Source organism: Bison bison, unplaced genomic scaffold (genome assembly GCF_000754665.1).
Source record: "Bison bison bison isolate TAMUID 2011002044 unplaced genomic scaffold, Bison_UMD1.0 scf7180017864491, whole genome shotgun sequence".
Lineage (NCBI taxonomy): Eukaryota > Metazoa > Chordata > Mammalia > Artiodactyla > Bovidae > Bison > Bison bison.
The window spans coordinates 22,200,386-22,221,603 of NW_011495050.1; the positions used below are offsets into that span (position 1 = coordinate 22,200,386).

A 21,218-nucleotide genomic window follows, 5' to 3' on the forward strand; every position below is an offset into this window, starting at 1 on the left:
ACCTCATGTGAAGAGTTGACTCATTGGAAAAGACTCTGATGCTGGGAGGGATTGGGGGCAGGAAGAGAAGGGGATGACAGAGGATGAGATGGCTGGATGGCATCACTGACTCGATGGACATGAGTTTGAGTGAACTCCAGGAGTTGGTGATGGACAGGGAGGCCTGGCGTGCTGCGATTCATGGGGTTGCAAAGAGTTGGACACAACTGAGAGACTGAACTAAACTGAACTGACTGATAGCTTTAAATCTTTGTGCAAACAATTTACTGTCAATATAATGTGGAAAGTTAACTTTATATTATGAACTCATTGGCTTACATTCTTCTAATAACCCATGGGATTTTGATCCTGCAAAGGAAAAGAGTCCAGCTGGAACAAAAATCATTGTTTCACGTCAGATCTTGCTCTCAAAGCAGCCATGTGTGCAGATTCTTGGGGATGAAGAGAGGTGAGAGTTAGGGAGAGGACCTGCCTGAGAGAGGATGGTACAGAAAGGGAGGCTGAAGAGGCAGTGAGCTCTTAGGTCAGGAATTGCCACTTATTTTCACAGCACCAGTCATCAATAAACACCAGAGTGTGAAGCATTAAAGGCAATGGAACATAGTAACTGATAGACGTTTGGCTGTTTGAAATTATGCTGTTCACTATCTGGCTGGTCTTTCTATATATATTCAGAAATAGTAGCTACCAGGAAACAACAGATTCTAGCAGCACCCCACTGTTTATTTTTATGAATGGTTATCACAAGGCAAACACTGATGAAGGAAGAGTCAGGAAAAAATAAACAAAAAAACAGTTGCGTGAATGAAGCAAACTGTAGCTCTGCATGACTTTTGACAATTCACAATAACAAAGAAGCATGGGAGGATGTAGAAACTTTCACCTGTGTATACTTGAGATATTAGGAAATGCCAGCTGGAAAATGGGAAGTAGAACAGGAGTTGACTTTATTATCTGGCCTTGCAGCTGGAGAATAAAAATCACCATTCCTCAAATAATATAGTATAACAAAGGGCAATCCATAATATGATATAATCATTAATAAATAGCAAAAAGGACATAAAAATAAGCCATGAGACCTTTGAAAAGATACTGCAAAGCAAAGGAAAAAGCATATGACTGACATTTACATACTAGAGAGAAAAATAAATTTAAAAAAAAAAAACAAAAAGAAAAAGTCAGGTGAAGAGTAGTGGCACTTTTATATATTATCTACAAAACTATGATGCTTAATGAGTATTCCTTGCTAAAAAGCTACCTAAATAGAAATTATCTAAATTAGAGAAAAATAATTCACTTCACAATTTTTTTTTTTTTTCAAAAAGATTTAAGGAGCAAATTTTCTCATTAGTTAAAATACAATGCTATGCATAACTTTCGGGGAACATATTAATCGTGAAATCAGATATAAATGTACACAGTAAAAAAAAAAGCATGAAATGATATATAGGCTTGTTTTAAAAAGGTCATTTCAACATTACACATATCTGTTGTTTTCATGTTTCTAAAGCGCATGGGCTTCCCTATATTTAAACAACATACAACTGGAAAAACAGGAGCTGTGACACTAATAGCTGCCTTAAGTCCAGAACTGTGTGATAGTCTTTGAGGCTGTTCATCCTTAATGCTACCATAAGAGGCTGAAAAGTAAAAATTCAGAGAAATTTTACATGTATGCTTGTGTGTCTATACAGAAAAGGGTAGTCTGTCTATAAAATAGGAAATAATTCACTTTAAAAAAATAATTAAATAAAATAAATACAAACAATAATTGCTTAATTGAGTGACACTAATAGTCAGAAGATTTTGGTGCTGGGTAGACATACTCTTGACAGAATGATAGTGAATGATTGTCATGCTCATGGTTGAACCCAGCTCCTCAGTGAAAGAGATAAGGGTAAGTTGGATCGAAACAATAAAGAATACTTTAGGTAAGCTGAGAAATGGAAGCCAGTAAGGTAAGCTGGAGACACTGTTTGATAGTCATTCAGACTTGGATAAATGTTCTGAGCTTGTGAGCCAGATTGTCAGTTCTTGTTTGTTTGAAAATCAATTTTGACTAAATACAAATATAAACCATGGAGGAAATCTAACAAAAATTTGAATAAAATTGTTCTTTTAAATTTTCTTTTAAAATGTTCATTCATCATTTAGCAAAATTTAGTTGAATGTAAAATAGAAGACATGCCAACATGTGTTCTAAGAAAAGATCAGGTAGTTCTATGCAATCTGTAACTTATTTTCAGTCATCATGGCCATTTAGACAATTAAAATTGTTACGCCTAATTTTTAATTAGAAAAAAAAGAAGTCAACAGATGGGATACAAAAGACATCCAAAATTTTTACAGTTATTTATTTTCATTTAACTAAACTGCCTTGCCATACTAAGAAAACATTTTTGTAAAGGTTAAATAAAGTATTTTATGGCAACCGCTGCTTCTTAGTGCCTGTATAACAAGAAACATGAGCCAGCCAAAGTTGTGCAAGTTGGTTTTCTTTCCCAGTAAGGGAATGTGGTATCTAAGACCTTGTCCTAACTCATTTAATCCCCAAGTGTAAGTCAAGCAAGTCAAATATGAACTAATGCCTGAAGGGAAGTCCCTGACTCCAAAAGTATGGATTATTTCACATTTATCTTAAAAATCTGCTCTCAGAGTTCTTAAAATTCACTAACTTGGCAAGTCAGGAATTATCATGAGAAATGAAATAATTTCATAACTATGAAGTCATCCAACATTCCATGCATCTGACACTCATTGGGCTTGGCCATGTCTTGGGCATTATTCTGACCTTTAGATAATAAGCTCTTCAATATCCTGCTCAGCATGGAAATAATTAAAAAGTGCCACAGTGTAATAGGTATGCCATTGTCTTTAACAGAGTTAATGCTTTTGTTACACAGGCTTGTGGTAATACGTTATGATTAACCGCAATCACATTCTGAATGCTGAAATCTTTATAACAGTCTTAATCAGTATTTCCCATTACTTACAAATGGCAAAATACCATGCTTTAATGGTCCAGCTGCATTCCCTTTCTCCAAGCACTCTGTATTAAAATTCACATTTCAAATTAGTTCAGTCAAGGACCTTTATGTTTAGACATCAAGAATTCACATTTGCAGAGCACTAGCTTGTGAAAAGCCTTTGAGTGTCTTGTAAAAAGCTTAAGGAAACCTCAGTACATTTTTCTCCAAAGCTATATTTCAATATCGAAAATTTATTGCCAGAGAAGGGATGGCGAGACCATTAGCAGCACCAGTAGTCACTCCTCTGGGTGCTTCACAGTTGAAACAATCCCCAGTTGTGCCCTTTTGTGAAGGCTTGTACAAAACTCTAGAAATCAGTCCTGGGACTGGATAAAGTGTCTTATCACAAACTGTCTTTGCTACTTTCTTGTGGAAGACTTCACAAGTCTTAACAAGGTCACAATGCAACCATTTCTACATAGTGACTGAAATATACAGGAAAAAGAAAAAAAAAACTCGACTCCAAACTTCTTCCTCTCATTTAAATAGAGTAAATGTATTTACCAACAGAAAATGAAGAAATTCCAAACATCTCTATCCACTAGATATTTAATGACCAAAACTGCCAGGGTCCCGTTTACTGGTGACTTCAACAAGGCACTATAACCTTCCTCAGAGAATATAAGTTTCTTGGAACCTCTCAGGAAACCGAAAATATTTGACGAGAGAAAGGTGAAGAGACAGAGTCTACAAGTCTTACTATTTTGCTGTTTCAATGACTGCTTAGAACTAAAATAAAAAAGCAGTTGATGGTGACTGGATAGTAGGTCCCGGGTACTCAAATGGAGTTAGTGTTTACAGAATATTTTGGATTGAAATCCTTGCCAGATGGTCCTAAGAACTGTTTACCTCACTGTTGATTTTAGCTATCTTAATGTCAGCAACAATAAAAGAAGCTTGTTACTGCCACTGGGGAGCAAAGGCACACAGTCCTTCCATCCCAAACGGAACTGCTCGTTGTGGACAGCTGTGCGCTACGCAACAGTAAGGGCGATAATGTAGTTTCCGGGAATCTATTTCCATGATTAGAGAAAGAGAAAATATAAGGCAAATTTAACCTGAAATAATGTCTACTTTAAATCAGTACTATTTTGTAATTGCACAACATACTTTCAGCTTATGATAAATAATACAAGTTTTTCAGAGTTAAACAAAAGCAGGCACAGTCGGACGTGCATGTGGACCTGTAAGTTGGTGTCCTTTGAAGTATACTGCTGGTCCTCCTGCAGCATCTCCCTGTTTCGTAAGTTTCCATCAGAGGCCACTGGGAGGCCAAGGGGGCAGAGGTGGCGGAGACGAGCGGCTACTTTTGATTACGAGTCCAGTTGCACAGACAGCATACAAAAGCATGTATTTTGAACTCAGAGGACCTCTTTTTGTGTGCCTGTACAACATACATAAAAGCATCCAATATGACCCATACTGTTTACCGTGGTCATATTGTTAAAATAAGCTTTTAAATCTATGTTCTTGAGAAATGTCAGATGTTATGAGAAATCTCAACATTTATTTACTCAGTGTACACTTATCAAATGCCAATTATGAGCAGGATACAGGATTAGATATTGTGGAAAGTCATGTTCAAAAAAGCCTTCTACTTTCCTTCCCTCTTTTCACTTTAAGCAAATACCCACTACAACCACCTCAACATTTATAGTCAACCTCAGTTCTCTCTCCTGTCTCAAAGCAGGAGGAGGCTTTTGTGCTAAGTTAAAAATGGTCCCCAATTCTCTCAGCAACTCACATCAAGAGGTTATGATTCTGCTTCTTATCCTCTGGATCTGGCCTCACCTTGTGACTTGCTCCACCTAGTAGAATGTGGGCAGCAGATTCTATAAGGGCTCTGAGCTTAGGCTCAATAGGTTTTGCAGTCTTTGCTCTCGTTCTCCTGTCTAGGCGAGACTGCTGGAAGGATCACATGGAAGAGAACCCTGGCCAGTGGTCTGCCAAGTACCAAATGTGTGGGCAGGGCCATTATGGACCACTCGGCCCCAGCTGGCCGACCAGGTGACTGCAGCCTCATGAGTGAGCCCAGCTGAGACTAGGAGAAGAACCTCTTAACTAAGTGCATCCAGATTTCTGACCAACAACTTATGAGCTAGTAAACTTTCAAATAGAAGTTTTGGGGTGGTTTGTAAATAGTGGATAACTGATAATTCCATCCTGGGTCCACCCTTCCACCTGTAATCTGGATGCATTCTTCTTTTTTTCTGGGACCTTATGCCATTAATCACTCTTCCTGTCTTCTGCATCATCAACCTATCTGCTATTTACTCCTTTTCATATATGAACATGCCTAGTTCAGTTCAGTTCAGTCGCTCAATCACGTCTGAATCTTTGCGACATGAACCATGAACCACAGTACACCAGGCCTCCCTGTCCATCATCAACTCCTGGAGTTCACCCAAACACATGTCCATCGAGTCAGTGATGCCATCCAACCATCCTATCCTCTGTCGTCCCCTTCTCCTCCTGCCCTCAATCTTTCCCAGCATCAGGGTCTTTTCAAATGAGTCAACTCTTTGCATCAGGTGGCCAAAGTATTGGAGTTTCAGCTTCAACATCAGTTCTTCCCATGAACACAGAGGCCTGATCTCCTTTAGGATGGACTGGTTGGATCTCCTTGCAGTCCAAGGGACTCTCAAGAGTCTTCTCCAACACCACAGTTCAAAAACATCAATTCTTCGGCACTCAGCTTTCTTTATAGTCCAACTCTCACATCCATACATGACCAATGGAAAAACCATAGCCTTGACTAGACGGACTTTTGTTGGCAAAGTAATGTCTCTGCTTTTTAATATGCTATCTAGGTTGGTCATAACTTTCCTTCCAAGGAGTAAGCGTCTTTTAATTTCATGGCTGCAGTCACCATCTGCAGTGATTTGGGCGCCCAAAAAAAAAAAGAAAGTCTGACACTGTTTCCACTGTTCCCCCATCTATTTCCCATGAGGTTATGGGACCAGATGCCATGATCTTCGTTTTCTGAACGTTGAGCTTTAAGCCAACTTTTTCACTCTCCTCTTTCACTTTCATCAAGAGGCTTTTTAGTTCCTCTTCACTTTTTGCCATAAGGGTGGTGTCATCTGCATATCCGAGGTTATTGATATTTCTCCCGGCAACCTTGATTCCAGCTTGTGCTTCCTCCAGCCCAGCGTTTCTCATGATGTACTCTGCATAGAAGTTAAATAAGCAGGGTGACAATATACAGCCTTGATGTACTCCTTTCCTTTTTGGACCAGTCTGTTGTTCCACGTCCAGTTCTCACTGTTGCTTCCTGACCTGCATACAGGTTTCTCAAGAGGCAGGTCAGGTGGTCTGGTATTCCCATCTCTTTCAGAATTTTCCACAGTTTATTGTGATCTACACAGTCAAAAACCCTCACCTGACCCTTCAGCTTTCTTGAGCTAACACTCAATCAGGATTTAAAAAAAATCATGCTCATTTTCCCCACTTCCTCACCTCCCATTCATTTTTCAACCCACTCAATCTGATTTCTATTCCTATGTAGCCACAGAAAACGCTTTCCTTGGGCTATCAATGAACTCCCCATTGCCCATACAGTGGTCTCTTCAGTTATTGCTTCACTCAGTCTCCTTAGGGCAATCTGAAGTAGAGAGGGGGGGAAAAAAAATTCAAACAAAATGAACAGAACTGCAGGCTCTTGTGATGACTGTGGTTCCAGCTAATGTCTTGACTACAAGAATCTTGACTTGTCAGAGAATCTGAGCTGGAATCACCCAGGTAAACTACTCCTGAAATTTTTGGCTAATAAAACTGAGAAATAATTTTTTATTTACTTAAGTTGTGGGGTAATTGTTAAACAGCAATCTGTAATAATATAGAGTATGGTATGTGTATGTGAGGTGCTACTATAACAGAAGCCTACGATGTGTGGGTGGGTGGGTGCTTTGGAGCAAGTAAGTGGGCAGAAACCAGAAGAACTTGAAAGTATTAGTGTCTGGGTGTGGATTTCTTTCGAATGCCTGTTTGGAGTTCTCTGAGCTTCCTGGGTCTGTAAATTTCTGTCTTTCACAAAGTCTGGGACATTTTCTGAGATGATTTCTTAACGGTGGGGGGAGTCCTATTCTCTCCTGTAATTCTTTGATTACAGTTATTCATATATTAGACCTTTTGATTGGATGGATTTCTACTGATCCATCTTCAACTGAGGTGTCAGCTGGGCTGAATTCTTTTTTTTTTTAATTTGTTTTTAATTGGAGGATAATTGCTTTACAATGTCGTGTTGGTTTCTGCCACACAACAAGGGCTACATTCTTATCTAGAGGCTTGACTTGGGAAGAATCCTCTTCGAAGCTCACTTGGGTAGCTGGCAGAATTTATTCCCTGGTGCCTATATGAGGGGGCTTCCTAGATGGCACTAAGGGTAAAGAACCCGCCTGCTAATGCAGGAGATGTAAGAGACCTAAGTTTGATCCCTGGGTCAGAAGATTCCCCTGGAGGAGGGCATGGCAACCCACTCCAGTATTCTTGCCTGGAGAATCCCATGGACAGAGGACCCTGGCAGGCTACGGTCCATAGGGTCACATAGAATCAGACTTGACTGAAGTGACTTAGCACGCATGCATGCCTGTCTGTGAGGAGGCATGTGAGGAGGGTTCTGACTTAATGACTAGCACTGGCAGCCACCTGCACATCTCCGTGGCTTCTCACACCTCCCTGCCCCATGGCCCTCTTCATAGGCAGCTATAACATGGTAATTTGCTTCTTTCAGGCCAGCAGGAATGTATGTTATCTCTCTCGCTCTCCTGATAAAAGGATCCAGTACCTCTTTTAGGGCTTTTACCTGATTAAATCAGGCCATCTAGAATCGCCCTGTTTTGATTAACCAAAAGACAACTAACAGATATAGAGAACTAGTGATCACCAGTAGGGAAAGGGAAGGGGGAAAGGACTTGATAGAAGTAGGGGGTTATATACACAAACTACTGTGTATAAAATAAATAAGCAACAAGGACATATTGTACAGCATAGGAAATATAGTCAATTCAATATTTTGTAATAACTTAAAATGAAGTCTAATCTATAGAAATTTTGAATCACTATGTTGTATACCTGAAACGAATATATTATAAATCAACTACTTACTTCAATTAAAAAAGAATGTTAAAAATCAAATTAATTTAGGAATTAATTATAATAAAATCCCTTTTCTGTTGCCACAGTGGCTTTAAAGTATATGCATGATAATTTCAACCTCTGAGTCATCTTTACGTTGGCATCTGTTAATCATCTCTCCCTTGAAATTGAGTAATTCTTTTTTTTTTTGAAGATTTTTGAGACCTGTCAAGTAATTTTGGGTCATAGTGTGGACACTATTAAATGCTCTGTGGTGAAGACTCTGAATTCTCCCATAATTCTTCCAGAGTGTTAATATTTCTAATAGGTAATTAACTAGTTTAGAATCAAACTAGTGGTAATGAACCCGCCTGCCTGTTTAATGCAGGTTAGACGTAACACACACAGGTTTGATCCCTGGGTCGGAAGATCCCCTGGAGGAGGGCATGACAATCCACTCCAGTATTATTGCCTGGAGAATCCCATCGACAGAGGAGCCTGGCAGGCTGCAGTCCATAGGGCTGCACAGAATTGGACATGACTGATGCAACTTGGCACAGCACAAAAACTCTTAAACCTGGGTGAGTGGCAGTGCAGATAAATTCAGTTCTTTAAGGCCTGGGTACAATCTGCTTTCAGTCTGCCCCATGCATATGTGCTTCAGCAGGAAGCAGATAGGTGGGCCACATTTAAATGTATTTCCCTATTCTCTAGATTTACCTTTCCCAAGATTTTCTCTTCACCCTCTAGTGACCTTGGTTGCCTGAGTTCTTTCGCCTGGTACCTTGGCCCAGAAAGACAGTGGGCCCCCCTTGCATGGCTGCAACTGCAGGTGACCTCAAACCAAAGCCACGACAAATGCGTGAACCGCTGTGCAGTTTACTGGCTCAAAGATCCTATTCCCCTCCAAAATCTGTCTGCCTCTGTTCATCTTTAGAGGTAGATGTTTTGTGTTTTGCTCAGAATTTATAGCTGTAATTCACAGGAAGATCAGTCTGTTAGGTATTTATACCAGTCTCTGACTTCTACTCTGTCTTGGCTCAGTTACTGTAATCTCTCACTCCTGGGTTATGCAGTGGTGTCCATACAACCGCATGCATTGTCAGCCTCCTCTAGACTGTTTACACAACTGCAGGACAGGAACCTTTCCAAAATGCAACTGTGACCCTGTGATGATTCTACTTAAAACCCTTCTGTAGACAAAAGCTGCCTGTCACATACAGGTATATCTCCTCAAAATGCTCTTCAGAACATAACTCCTCCAAATAGCAATGAGGTGGCTCATACTTGTTTGTGAGAAAGTACTGCTAAATATTCAAGAATCTAGTGAGCTGGTTGCTAAATCATTGGTAGCCTAAAATCAGCTATGGTGGGAGTCCTTACCCCATGAAAGTTGGGCAACCCTACAAATTAGTTTTCCCATCACCATCAAAGAGCCAGTTTCCTAGCACACATCTCCTCAGCAAGGCCTGCAGTTTTAATGCCTGTGTTTATTCTGAACAAAACCTGAATTCCCTTGAACCTGACAGGCAGCCTGCCTGCCTGTCTGTTCCCTGGTTCTGCCTCATGTGCACAGCATACAAGGGCCCTCATGGCCTTCACTGACTTTACGGTCTTGCAATTCCACACATGTACTCTACATTGTAGTCAAATCAGTCAAGTGCTACCCTGCCATGTTCTTTCTTGCCTCTGTGGCTTTCACACACGTTGGTTCCTTTACCTGGGAACACCCCTTTCCCACCCTACTTCACTGACCTAGCACTTACTTAAACATGAAAATTCAATATAAATATGACTTCTACCAGGAAGCCTTGGCAGATTTCCCTCCTCATGTTAGGAAACATTTCCTTTGAGTCCCCATTAAGACCTTGTCCATATTCAGAGGCAGGTGATTTTACTTTCTAGTCCTCTTGCTTTTCTTCCTATGGCTGGGATTTTAACTCAGTCTCCCTGTCTGCAACTACTGCCACAAAATCCTCATAGATAATGATCATGTCTCTAATTTGTTTCCTTTCTGACTCCCTCATCAGACAACGTGTTTCTTAGAAGAATGTACACATTTACAAACACACAACAGGCCATAAGAAATTATTATTTGTTGATTAAAAATCAATGGGATATAATAAGCATCTAGATAGAAATAATAAGTCAGGTCTTAGATACCAGATAATTTGGGTATATTTAATAGACGATGGTTGTAAAGATTTTTGGACAAGAAAGTATCAAAACATCATTTAGGAAACTTACTTGAATTGTAGTTTGCAAGGTAGACTGAATTGGGGCAAAGATGTAACTAAGGAAATAATTGAAAAAAACTATTTCAATAGTTCCCAGAGAACCATTCTTGATATAGTATTATACTTGCCACTGTTCTAATTAGCTTTTGAAATTCCTCTGTCTATATATAAATATTTTCAGAGTTTTTACTTCTTTCTGACTCAATAATCTGTATTCTTTATTTTAAAAAGTTGAGAAGTATATAAAAATGTAATACATTGGAAAAAAATATCACCTTAAAAAATATACCATTCAGAGGCAACATTTTGACATATCTTGTTTCAGTATTTTTCTATGCATTTATACTTAAATGGTTAAGATCATATTGTATGTACAGAGTTTTATATTTTGCTTTTCTGACTGATATAATATGATAAGCTCCAATACTTTGGCCACCTGATGCAAAGAGTGGACCCACTGGAAAAGACCCTGATGAAGGGAAAGATTGAGGGCAGGAGGAGAAGGGGATGACAGAGGACTAGATGGGTGGATGGCATCACCGACTCAATGGACATGAGTTTGAGCAAGCTCCAGGAGATAGTGAAGGACAGGGAGGCCTGGTGTGCTTCAGTCCACGGGGTCACAAAGAGTCATCAACATGGCTGAGCAACTGAACAATGATATGGTAGCACTTCGCCTTCCTATGTAAGAATGTAAAGGTCCCATAATAGTTCATCTCATAGGTATGCCAGATTTCTCTTACCTATTTCTTTAAAATTGAGCTTTTGATGTTTAAAATTTGATAGTATGAATAAAATTATGATAAACATTTTTGTGTACACACCTTTGTATTAATTTGGACTGCTCCCTGAGAGTTGATCACTAGTAAGAGAATTACTAGGTCAAAGGCTATGATCATTTTAATAGCTATGATACTTTTTATCTAATTGCTTTCTAGAAAGGAAATATCAATCCCATTTGTACCTTCTGGGTGTAAAAATGTCTTTTCCTTTGCCCTTTCTAACAAACTCTCATATGCATACCATGCTCCATATAATAGCAGAGGCCAACACTTGAAAATTTATCAGTGAGAACAGTTTGCCAACATAGAATATTCACCTGCCTCCCTCGTTCAGTTCAGTTCAGTCGCTCAGTCATGTCCAGCTCTTTGCAACCCCATGGACTGCAGCACACCAGGCCTCCCTGTCCATCACCAACTGCCAGAGCTTGCTCAAATTCATGTCCATCAAGTTGGCGATGCCATCCAGCCACGTCATCCTCTGTCACCGCCTTCTCCTCCTGCCCTCAATCTTTCCCAGCCTCCCTAAGTTTGATTTTGAATTTTAAAAATTGTGACAGTTGCAACAAGAACATGCTCATTCTTTAGATATATGTGTACACATACACTATATAAAGGGATATAGAGAGAGTGGTAACTGAATAAGAAATTACAATCTAATAAAACTGACAGCTGACTGGAATTACCATAAGATAGCTAGACACTCAAAAACCCATTACTTTTTCTTTAGACAAGAGGAAAAATGATCAGATCTCACTTTTAAATATTTTCACATCTGAAAAAAGAACAGCAGAACTTTCTGTCTATATGGGCAAGAACAAGAACAATACAAATATTTTACTATTATGTGGCATGCTGCAGTCTATGGAGTCTCAGAGTTGGACATGACTTAGGGACTCAAGAACACTGTTATGTGGTAAGCACAGGTTGATTTTATGTGTTAGATTTAATATATTACCCGTCATTTCATAATTTCTGAAACATGTTACGAAGTTTTCAAGTGATGGGAATATCATTTACAGCAGAGCAAAGACACTTTTCTGTCAAGTCTTTAGTCTACTGAATTTTGTCAAGTGAGAGACCCGAAAGCAGGGGTTGACAAATAAGGCATGACTTCTGGGTCATTTGGTGCACTGCCTATTTCTATAAAGCCAGTGAGTTAGGAGTGTCTTTACCATTTTCAGATAGTTGAAAAAAAGAAGAAAAATACCACTTTGTGTGCAAATTATTGGAATTCAAATTTTCTTTTCTATAAATAAAGTTTTATTGGCACACAGTCACACTCATTTGTTATGGCTGCTTTTGTGCAAAGCTGAATGGCTATGAGAGAGGCTCCAAGGCCCTGAAAGCCTAAAACAGTCACTGTCTGGCCCTACTCAAAAAAGTCTGCCAAACTCTGCCTGAAAGTAATGTCTGATTTATGTTTTCTTTCCTAAATCTGATTACTTTGATGAGTATTTCCCAGATGCTCTGCCGCTCTTCCAAATTGACTCTTGTTGCCTTTCTCATTTTTAACTATCTGCCATTTTCACAAGATGATAAAACTTCCTACTACATCCCATTTGGAGCAATCTTTTATTTTCTATAGCTCTGTCTGGAGCCTATTTTCACCTTGACTGATGGTTTGGTTACCAAATTAAGTCATTGGTAGTTGGAATTCTGCAAACCTTAAAAAAAAAAAAGCACAATCTATAAATTGTGCGTGTTTTAAGGGTAAAGCAAATGTAATTCCTTACATACAAGCTAGAGGAATTCTTGTTTCAAGAAGTTTAATTAGGCAACAGTGCTCTCTCTTTACCAGAACAGGAAGTTAATTTGAACAGCCTACACAAAAACCCTACTACGATGGACGTGTCACTGTATCCAGTCTGGTTAAATTAAACAGAGCTCCCCTTGACTCTGAGCTGCACAGACTGTCCATATTCCGGGGAAAGATTCCATAAACTCACACATGTATTTCAATTCCATATACTGTGAAGCCCTTCTCTGAAGACCATTCCTTCACTGGTTACTGTTCTTGTCCAACTGAAGTAAAGTCTCCTGGAGTGGGATATTTAAGGGCCCTTTGAGGTGGCATATACAGCTGTGCAGCTGAATATATTCAATTATCCCCTAGGAAATTGTTTTGTTCTTCCTTTGTTTGTTTAGGCAAGCAAATGTTGTAGGATAGCCAGCATTTTCAAGTGATTTTGCCTCAGAGTGTGTGTTAGAAACTATAGGGAGAATTTACAACTTTTCAACTCTGAAAAGGTTTTTCAGCTTTGGATTTCTGCAATTGGTTGTGTCCGTGTTTTTCCCTATCCCGTTGGGACTTACTGTTGTTAGCAACCTCCTGTGTGGTTCTAAGACATGCTGACCTCTTTGAAACCTTTCCAGGTGTCATTGCTACTTTCTTGATCTCTGCAATATAAGCTACATTGTTTAGTGGAGTTAAGTTCTCTGAACTTTAGAAATCCTCCCTGAGACTATGAATTGACTAACACCCAAGGTAGCATAAACATGCAGACACAAATGTTCCTAAAACCAAGCCTGCTGGGCAGTGCAGGATATGACTTGGAGTCTGGAAAAAGGGAACAGTTAGCTTACTTGTGTGTCTGTGACCACCTCCAGGTGCAGTCTGAAGCTCAGTGGCTAGTTTTTCTGATCCTCAGATGTAATCTCTCATTAGAACACAGCAGAATCCGTAACTATGGACGTAAGGAATTCCATGAAGACCCCTGGGCCCATTAAGACCTCGCTGGCTTCAAAAGGTCCTAAAACACTTCCTTCAGCATACGTAGCTGTACTAAAGGGACACCTTTTATGAATATGATCTAAGTTTTAGTCTAAAGATTATTGACTATAGCTCATCTTAACATTTGTATCCAGAAGATGCAGTTACAAATTAAAAAGAGAAAAAAGTTTAATAGATACCTGTCTTATGTTTCCAGTTTGTCACTAAAAGGTTCTTATTGTTTTTTGTTCTTAAAGCTCTGCAAGGGTTCATATTGTACTAAGAATGCCATGTTACTCTAGCTTTAAATGTGGAGTATTATAGCAGCGATTTCTCAGCCCTTCTCTTAAAATCTCACAGTTTGGCTCTTCTAGCAGACAAATCCTGCTGCCAAAACCTAGGAGAGTTTAACAATGTTGTGGAAATAATAGTATATTGAAAATGCAAAGACATGGGATTCAGTCCCAACTCTACCACTATCTTAGCTTAACATTTCTGTATCCTTATCTATAAAATGTTCATAACAAAAATACAAATCACACAGGGATACTATGAAAATAAGACTAGTAATAAATACAAAAAGACCTTGAAAAAGTACAGAAGAGTTTAAATATGAAAGGTATAGTATGGCAGTGGTCGGCCATTCTTCTTTGTTCATGTCCTTTCCATTCAGAAACTGTACATCTACAACATGAAGACACCTGTTCCTCCACACCCCTGAGCCCACTGTTCTTAGCATCATCCTTCCTGTCCTGGCTCCAGTATCCAGAGAATCTTGAGTCAGGGAGGGTCATGATAGTCTATGCAGCTTAAGATGACTTTGAAGGAAAATGAGCTTTCTCTGCTTTGCTTTCGGCTGAGGCCTGCAGCCTGCATGTATGAATGGGTGAAGTGGCTACAGGTACAATGTATGACTGCACATTAACACACCTTCTCAGAGGTTTCTTTCCTGTCACTACCAGTTCATCTCTGGGAATGCAATGATCATATAAGCCTTTTGAAGGTCTACACGGCTAAACAAGTCTTAACATGGATTGTCTCTGGGTGGTTGGAATTATAGGTTGTCTTTTCTGTCTCTCTCTCTTTTGGTTTATATATCTGGTCTATATTCTTACTTTTGCAATTAACAGGAAAAAATAACTGCTTAATTTTTAAATGAAACAACTGACCAAGTGTCCTTTAATGATGTTACAAGGAGCAAACAACCAAACAACTTAAAAACTCTCTAACATGGACATTTGTCAAAAGGAGAATTAGAAAAATAAGGACATGTCATTCATTCTAAAAATACAAGTGCAATATCATACCATACACATTTCTGAAAGAACTCTTATTAAAAAAGGATATATGGTGTTTTACCATCCTGTTAGATCAACCAGAATTAAATACATAGACTTAAGAAGAATTTTACTGTATCTACTTTGCCAAATTTGATACTAATAGTGTGGCAATACGATTAAAAAAAAAAAAAGGCAAGTAAGAAATCAGAATCTAGCTACTGGAAAAAAAAAAACAGCAAAAGGGAGCCTGAGGATATAACATATCCTAAAGCTGGTCTATAGACCAGATGGGAAAACTTGTTCTCTAATCTAATGACTTTCTTTTAATCATAAGCAGACAGTAGTTTCCTTATTACCCAGGGTTTTAGAAATACATTATTCTTGAGAGTACTTCTTAGGATTTCTTTTACTCATTTAAGACCACATCTTTGTATTTAATTCGTCCTCAGTTATCCCTGCAGGGCACATCCCTCTAATTATTCCCATCTAAAGTGACAGGAAAATGGAATTACACTCCTTGGAAAACAGACATCCTTTGGTATATCTTTTCTCAGCGCTCCCTTGGGTACTCCCTGCAGTCTGTCACTGCAGTCACTCTGTCGCGGACCGTGAGCTGTCCTTGGAGGGTGAGGACTAAGACTTTTTTACCTTTGAATCTCCAGTGCCTATGCATGACTGGCACGAACTATACACACAGTAAGAATCCGAATACACAAATGGAAAATAACTCCCGATATACAATGTTTACAGTACATCAAGCACTCTTTTAGCACCTTTTATGTATTAACTTACTCAGACCTCACAATCCTATGAATCAGGTACTATTATTAGCCCCAATTTACATATAAGAAAACTGAAGCACGAAAGCAAAGAGAGGTAATCCAGAGCCAGGAGCCAAGTCTCCACACCGTGGCTCTGGAGTTCAACATCACTGTCACCACACTACCCTCCGCAGTGCCCACGTGAACACGAGAATGTCCACTTCAAGAGGAGCAGGGGTACGCGGTGCTCCCAGCTCTAAACATTTCTGGGCTTCTGTCAGATGGAACTATATATACTATGTGGCCGCTGGGGAGACTTAAAAAGGGAAATAACTGGACACAGGCATACAAATGTAGAAGAAAGGCATCCCCAACCTTAACAATTGCTGTGTTTGTAAGGCTGTTTCTCAAGTACCTGTGGGGATTTGTGAGAGCGCCAGCTGTACTGGTGACTGCAGAGACTGGCCAGCAGGATATTTTCATCAGTATCCACCTGGCCAAACCGCAGTGTCTCCTGTGTGTCATTACAGATCACAAAATGGCTGAAGACCAACTCCTCTACCTCAGGGCATTTGTTCTGAAAGAAAAAGAAGACGAAAGCCAACATGCATCAGATTAATTGCAAGATGTTTGGCAGCTGTCTGCCCAGTGGCGATTGTTACAACACAGAAATACTAAAAGATCTGTTGTCATTAGCTCTGGTATACAAAGTATTCTGTACTTCCAGGATAAGCACCAAAAAATACCTTAAAGAGACCTTAAATGTTCCAAGAATATGTTTTGATTTATATTCCTGCAAAATAAATCATATACACAGAAGAGGAAAAAGAACAATGAGATCCCTCAAACGTTTAATGTTTTAAAATGAATTAACATGCTACAAAGAATGCTGTACTGGGTAGTGCACGTTTTTGAGCATAGTACCAGAGGCTAGAATTACCATGTTCCCGGCCTTCTAAACTTGACAATCAAGACCAATTACCAAAGCCACAGTTTGTACCCTACAGAAAGCAAGGATCATTTAGGTAATACTTCCCCAGTTCCCTTAAGGGGGAGGGTGGCGTGTGTCTGTGTGTCTGTCTGTGTGTGTGTCCGTGTAAATCTGCTCAGGCAGAGATGTAAATAAAACCATAACTTTCCCTCTATTGTTAACAGGCTGAACACACACAACAGATCAACTTCAGAGTCTGTGTAAGCCAAGCTGCAGTTTTCAAGAGAAAATGTTAGTTGAAAACCAGTTGCTGATGTCTATTTCAGCTAATAATCAATCAGCAAATGTCTTTCATTAATCTACTGAGGCTCAGCAAATTAGTAATATGCTCCTAATGTGTGGATACCTCCTTCTCCACTGGTTGCTGTTACATCAAAGCACTGGCTGAGTCATAGAGCATTTCTGTGTTTACTCTTTTTATCACGCTGACTAGGTTATGGCTTAAAAACAATCAACATACCTTTGGTAAACAGAATAGCTAGATAAATGGCTAACTTGAGAATGCAAGAAAAAAATCTTTATTAGCCAATGATTTTTCAGATAATGGGAGGTAACATGTCACTGATAGGGCTTCCCTGTGGCTCAGATGTAAAGAATCCTCCTGCAATGCAGGAGACCTGGGTTTGATCCCTGAGCTGATTTCTCCAATTGGCCTCTATTTCCTGGATGTGGCTCTAAGTAATGTAACAAAGCCACACTCCATCATTTGCCATTTTACTAAGAGGAGGGAGAGTAAAAAGGGCTATATCATCATGAGCATGGAGATTTAAGTGACTATGTGGCCTGAAGCCTAGAAGTCTATGGATGAATGTACTGGAATCCAGCCTGGACCAAGACCTGATCTAGAACCTTATGAGAACAGTTATCCTGGGAGGTACAAGCCCCTCCTAATCAACCAGAAAGCCCTCCAAGTGTGCAGGCAGAGCTCCACGGCTGCAGTGAGTGAAGAGGCCTTGAAATATCTCATTCTTCTAGAGACATCCTTGAGGGACTTCTAAGCGCTCACTCTATCATCTGTATCTGTCTATTCTCATCAACCCTCTCTGTTCTCATGGAGTGGAACCTTGCCTGACAACCACACTAATCATAAAGAGTCTCTGGGTAAGTGAGACTGAAGCAGTTATAACCAATAATTACCTGCTGTCTACCCATACTCCTTTTTGCTGTGGCTTTTAATCATGAGCTGTGATTTCAAAACTGGACTGCCGGCGGGTTTCAGGCATTCTGCCTGGTCCGGCCCCCAACGCATCTTGAACCACTCTCCTCTAGACCCCAGCTCCACCAGCCCCTTTCAGCTCCTCCAACACCACAGGCCTTCTCTCAATTCATCCAACACGTCAAACTCCTTCCTGCTTCAGTGCCATTCTTTTGCTTGGAGCTCTTTTCCTCCTTGCTCAATTAATTTGTTCCGACTCAGTTTTCAGGTTCCTGTCTTCAGGTCATGCTCTCAGAGTAAGCAGCCTCCTGAGATCCTCCCTGATCACCTTAGGTCCACCTATTTTTTTTTTTTAATAATATTTATATTTATTTATTTGACTGGGCAGGGTCTTAGTTGCAGCATGTGGGATCTATTTCCCTGACCAGGGATCGAACCCTGGGCCCCCTGCATTGGGAGCATGGAGCCTTAGCCACTGGACCACCAAGGAAGTCCCAGGTCCACCTATTTTATACTTGCACAACACTGTATGTTTTGCCTTAACCGTACTGATCCCTGTGCTATGCTTAGTTGTTCAGTTCTGTCTGACTCTTTTTGACCCTGTGGACTGTAGCCTGCCAGTCTCCTCAGTCCTTGGGATTCTCCAGGCAAGAATACTGGAGTCGGTTGCCATGCCCTCCTCCAGGGAATCTTCCTGATCCAGGTATTGAATGCAAGTCTCCAGCATTGCAGGCAGATTCTTTACCATCTGAGCCACCAGGACTGAGTAATTACTTGCATGATTTTAGGTCACTGTTGTCTCCATCATTAGACTCTATGCTGCATAAGGGCAGGATCCAGTTCGGTGTTATTTACAACTTCATCTCCTGTTCTCAGTATCATGCGTGACATGTAAGTACTCAACAAACACTTATGAAACAAATAAGTGAGCAAATTTAAAATTATAAATGTAATACAGGTTCCAGTAGAAAGAAAATACAGGAAGCACTGATTTTATAAAAAATCTCTAATTTTAGACTCAGAGATAACTGCTGTTAACATTCTGGAGAATTTTTTTCCAGCAATTTTTCACTTCTGGTATCCTGCTTGTTCTCATTCTGATCTATCCTATCCAATCCTATTTTATGTATCTTTTTTTAAATAGTGAAAATATACAGCTTTACTGATGAAACTCAAGAATCAAAAGACCAACTGGATTCCCATTCCCCAGAAAAGGGTTGCTAAGAGGATGCTAAGGAAACGGTTATATGCAAAACAGACCAATCCTATCTTATATATCTTATATATTTAAAGGTTTGTAAACCTTTAATTAAACTGGAGTCACAGTGTATAATTAGTTTGATGAGATTTTTCCATTTAGCATTATATAATCAACATAAACCGCTCTCCTTGTAAACATTTTTCTCCTTTAGGTCCAAGAGTACAAACATGAAGAAAGGGATATGATTCCAATGTCCCACTTAAGATAGTCAACCTGAGACTGAAATTCAATTTTCTTAATGAATTGGGATCAATTTGCTGGTTAGACAAAGGTTAAGTTACCAGATGGGGACTGAGTAGGAAAAAAATAGTCATATTACTTTCCTCATCTCTAAAAACTGACCTTTAATAAATGATGAAGGTTTTGGGGAAAAATGTAAATGAAAGAATACAAGGGCGTTGTTTACATTTTTCTAAAGAATACTGAAAGTCCTGAGGGAACTGTTTCTCTACTGCTCCTTCATTTGTGGGGTTCATTATAACTGTAATAAGTTTAAGCATTTCTTGGAATGCTTAAATTCTAGTGTATTATAAAAAATTGGTACATATTGTATATGACATCATATAAAAGCAAAACCTCAGAACGGTTTTGTAATTAAAAGATGGCTTATTTACATCTAAGATTTGTGAGGGAGTGTTAGGCATTTAAAGAGGGATATCCTTATGGTCTAAGCTAAGACACATGAGCATAATCTTAACTTTTAAATAAAAATCTCCTTTATAATGCTATTTGGTCCAAATGTGGGAATGTGACATAGAAATATAAAGCAAACTGCAAGTGGCATTTTGGGTCCTTAATCTGGTTTCACAAAACATTAATCATTCACAAAAGAGAAAAAAAAAATCTACAGCCAGAGAAATCAGACACTGATGAAGGCTTCTGTTAATCTTGAACTTGTGACCTAAAGGTGAAAGGTCAAATTGTTTCATGCTTCAACTGTCTGCTTCATCCACACTGGATACAAATGACTTGTCTCCGATACAAATCTGATAAAGTATGTGGAGAACTCAAATAACATATCCTGCTTATTAAATTCACATTTCTCATTGGCAATAATTACACTGTATATGAGAATTATATACACAATAAAATCCAAGCTTGGGAAACTAAGTTTCCCTTCTAAAGGGGATAAATCACATTCAGAACATCTTAGAAACAATGAACTTAATAACCCCTCTATAAGACCATTTCAATGTCAAATGTCCTATAATTTCAAAGTAGTGCATTTTTGTATTTACTTTAGAATACACAGGGTTAGATGCCTACCACATTAAAACTTGGTGGCAAGTACCCTTGACATGGGAGGAAACAAGAAAATTACAGCAACAATTACAGAAGTATATCCTCTTGTGGCTCATGTTAACATTGCCAAATCCCTGTATAAATCAGAACCAACTATTCATAGAATGTACCTGTCAGCAATATGCTATGTGACATATGGCTCTACTTAATCAAATATACAATTCCATTTTTTAAAAAAACTCAGAATATTCCTTCAAGGCACTGTGTTAGCCAGTCAGTCATTCACACTCTGATGTGGTTTAAGACATTTAAATATTTATGCACCGTGTTTTATTTATATGTATAGCTGTGTCTAAGAGAATATTTTTATCCTGGGAGGAAACTGATGTTTCTGAGGGCCATTTTGCAGTAGTTGCTACACATGAGTCCTTTTATAATGGTCCTGATACCAAGACAAAAATATCCTGGGTTTAAATGCTCTATCAATGACTCTCTTGTATTCTCTAGGTTTGTTTTTTATTAAATGCATTGTTCAAAATATGACAAAAAACAGAAATTGGAGCCACAGAGGTTTTTTTCACATCGCTATTCGAACCAGCTGCAAAGATTTAGATCACACTAGCTCTTATTTTACGCATGTCCTCTGCAACAAGAAAACCATGGAATGCCCTTAAAAAAGAATTTTAAAATATG

General features: G+C 39.1%; 1 protein-coding gene across 7 annotated transcripts in view; it reads right to left on the reverse strand.

Annotated features, from left to right (window-relative positions):
- Positions 1–21,218, reverse strand: part of VPS13B (vacuolar protein sorting 13 homolog B (yeast)) — an 805,833-nt gene that overhangs the window by 76,771 nt on the left and 707,844 nt on the right. For all 7 annotated transcript variants that reach the window (XM_010863525.1, XM_010863528.1, XM_010863522.1 and 4 more), the window contains exon 43: positions 16,291–16,452. In XM_010863525.1, coding sequence (XP_010861827.1) covers positions 16,291–16,452 — 162 coding nt within the window. The remainder of the gene's footprint in view (positions 1–16,290; positions 16,453–21,218) is intronic.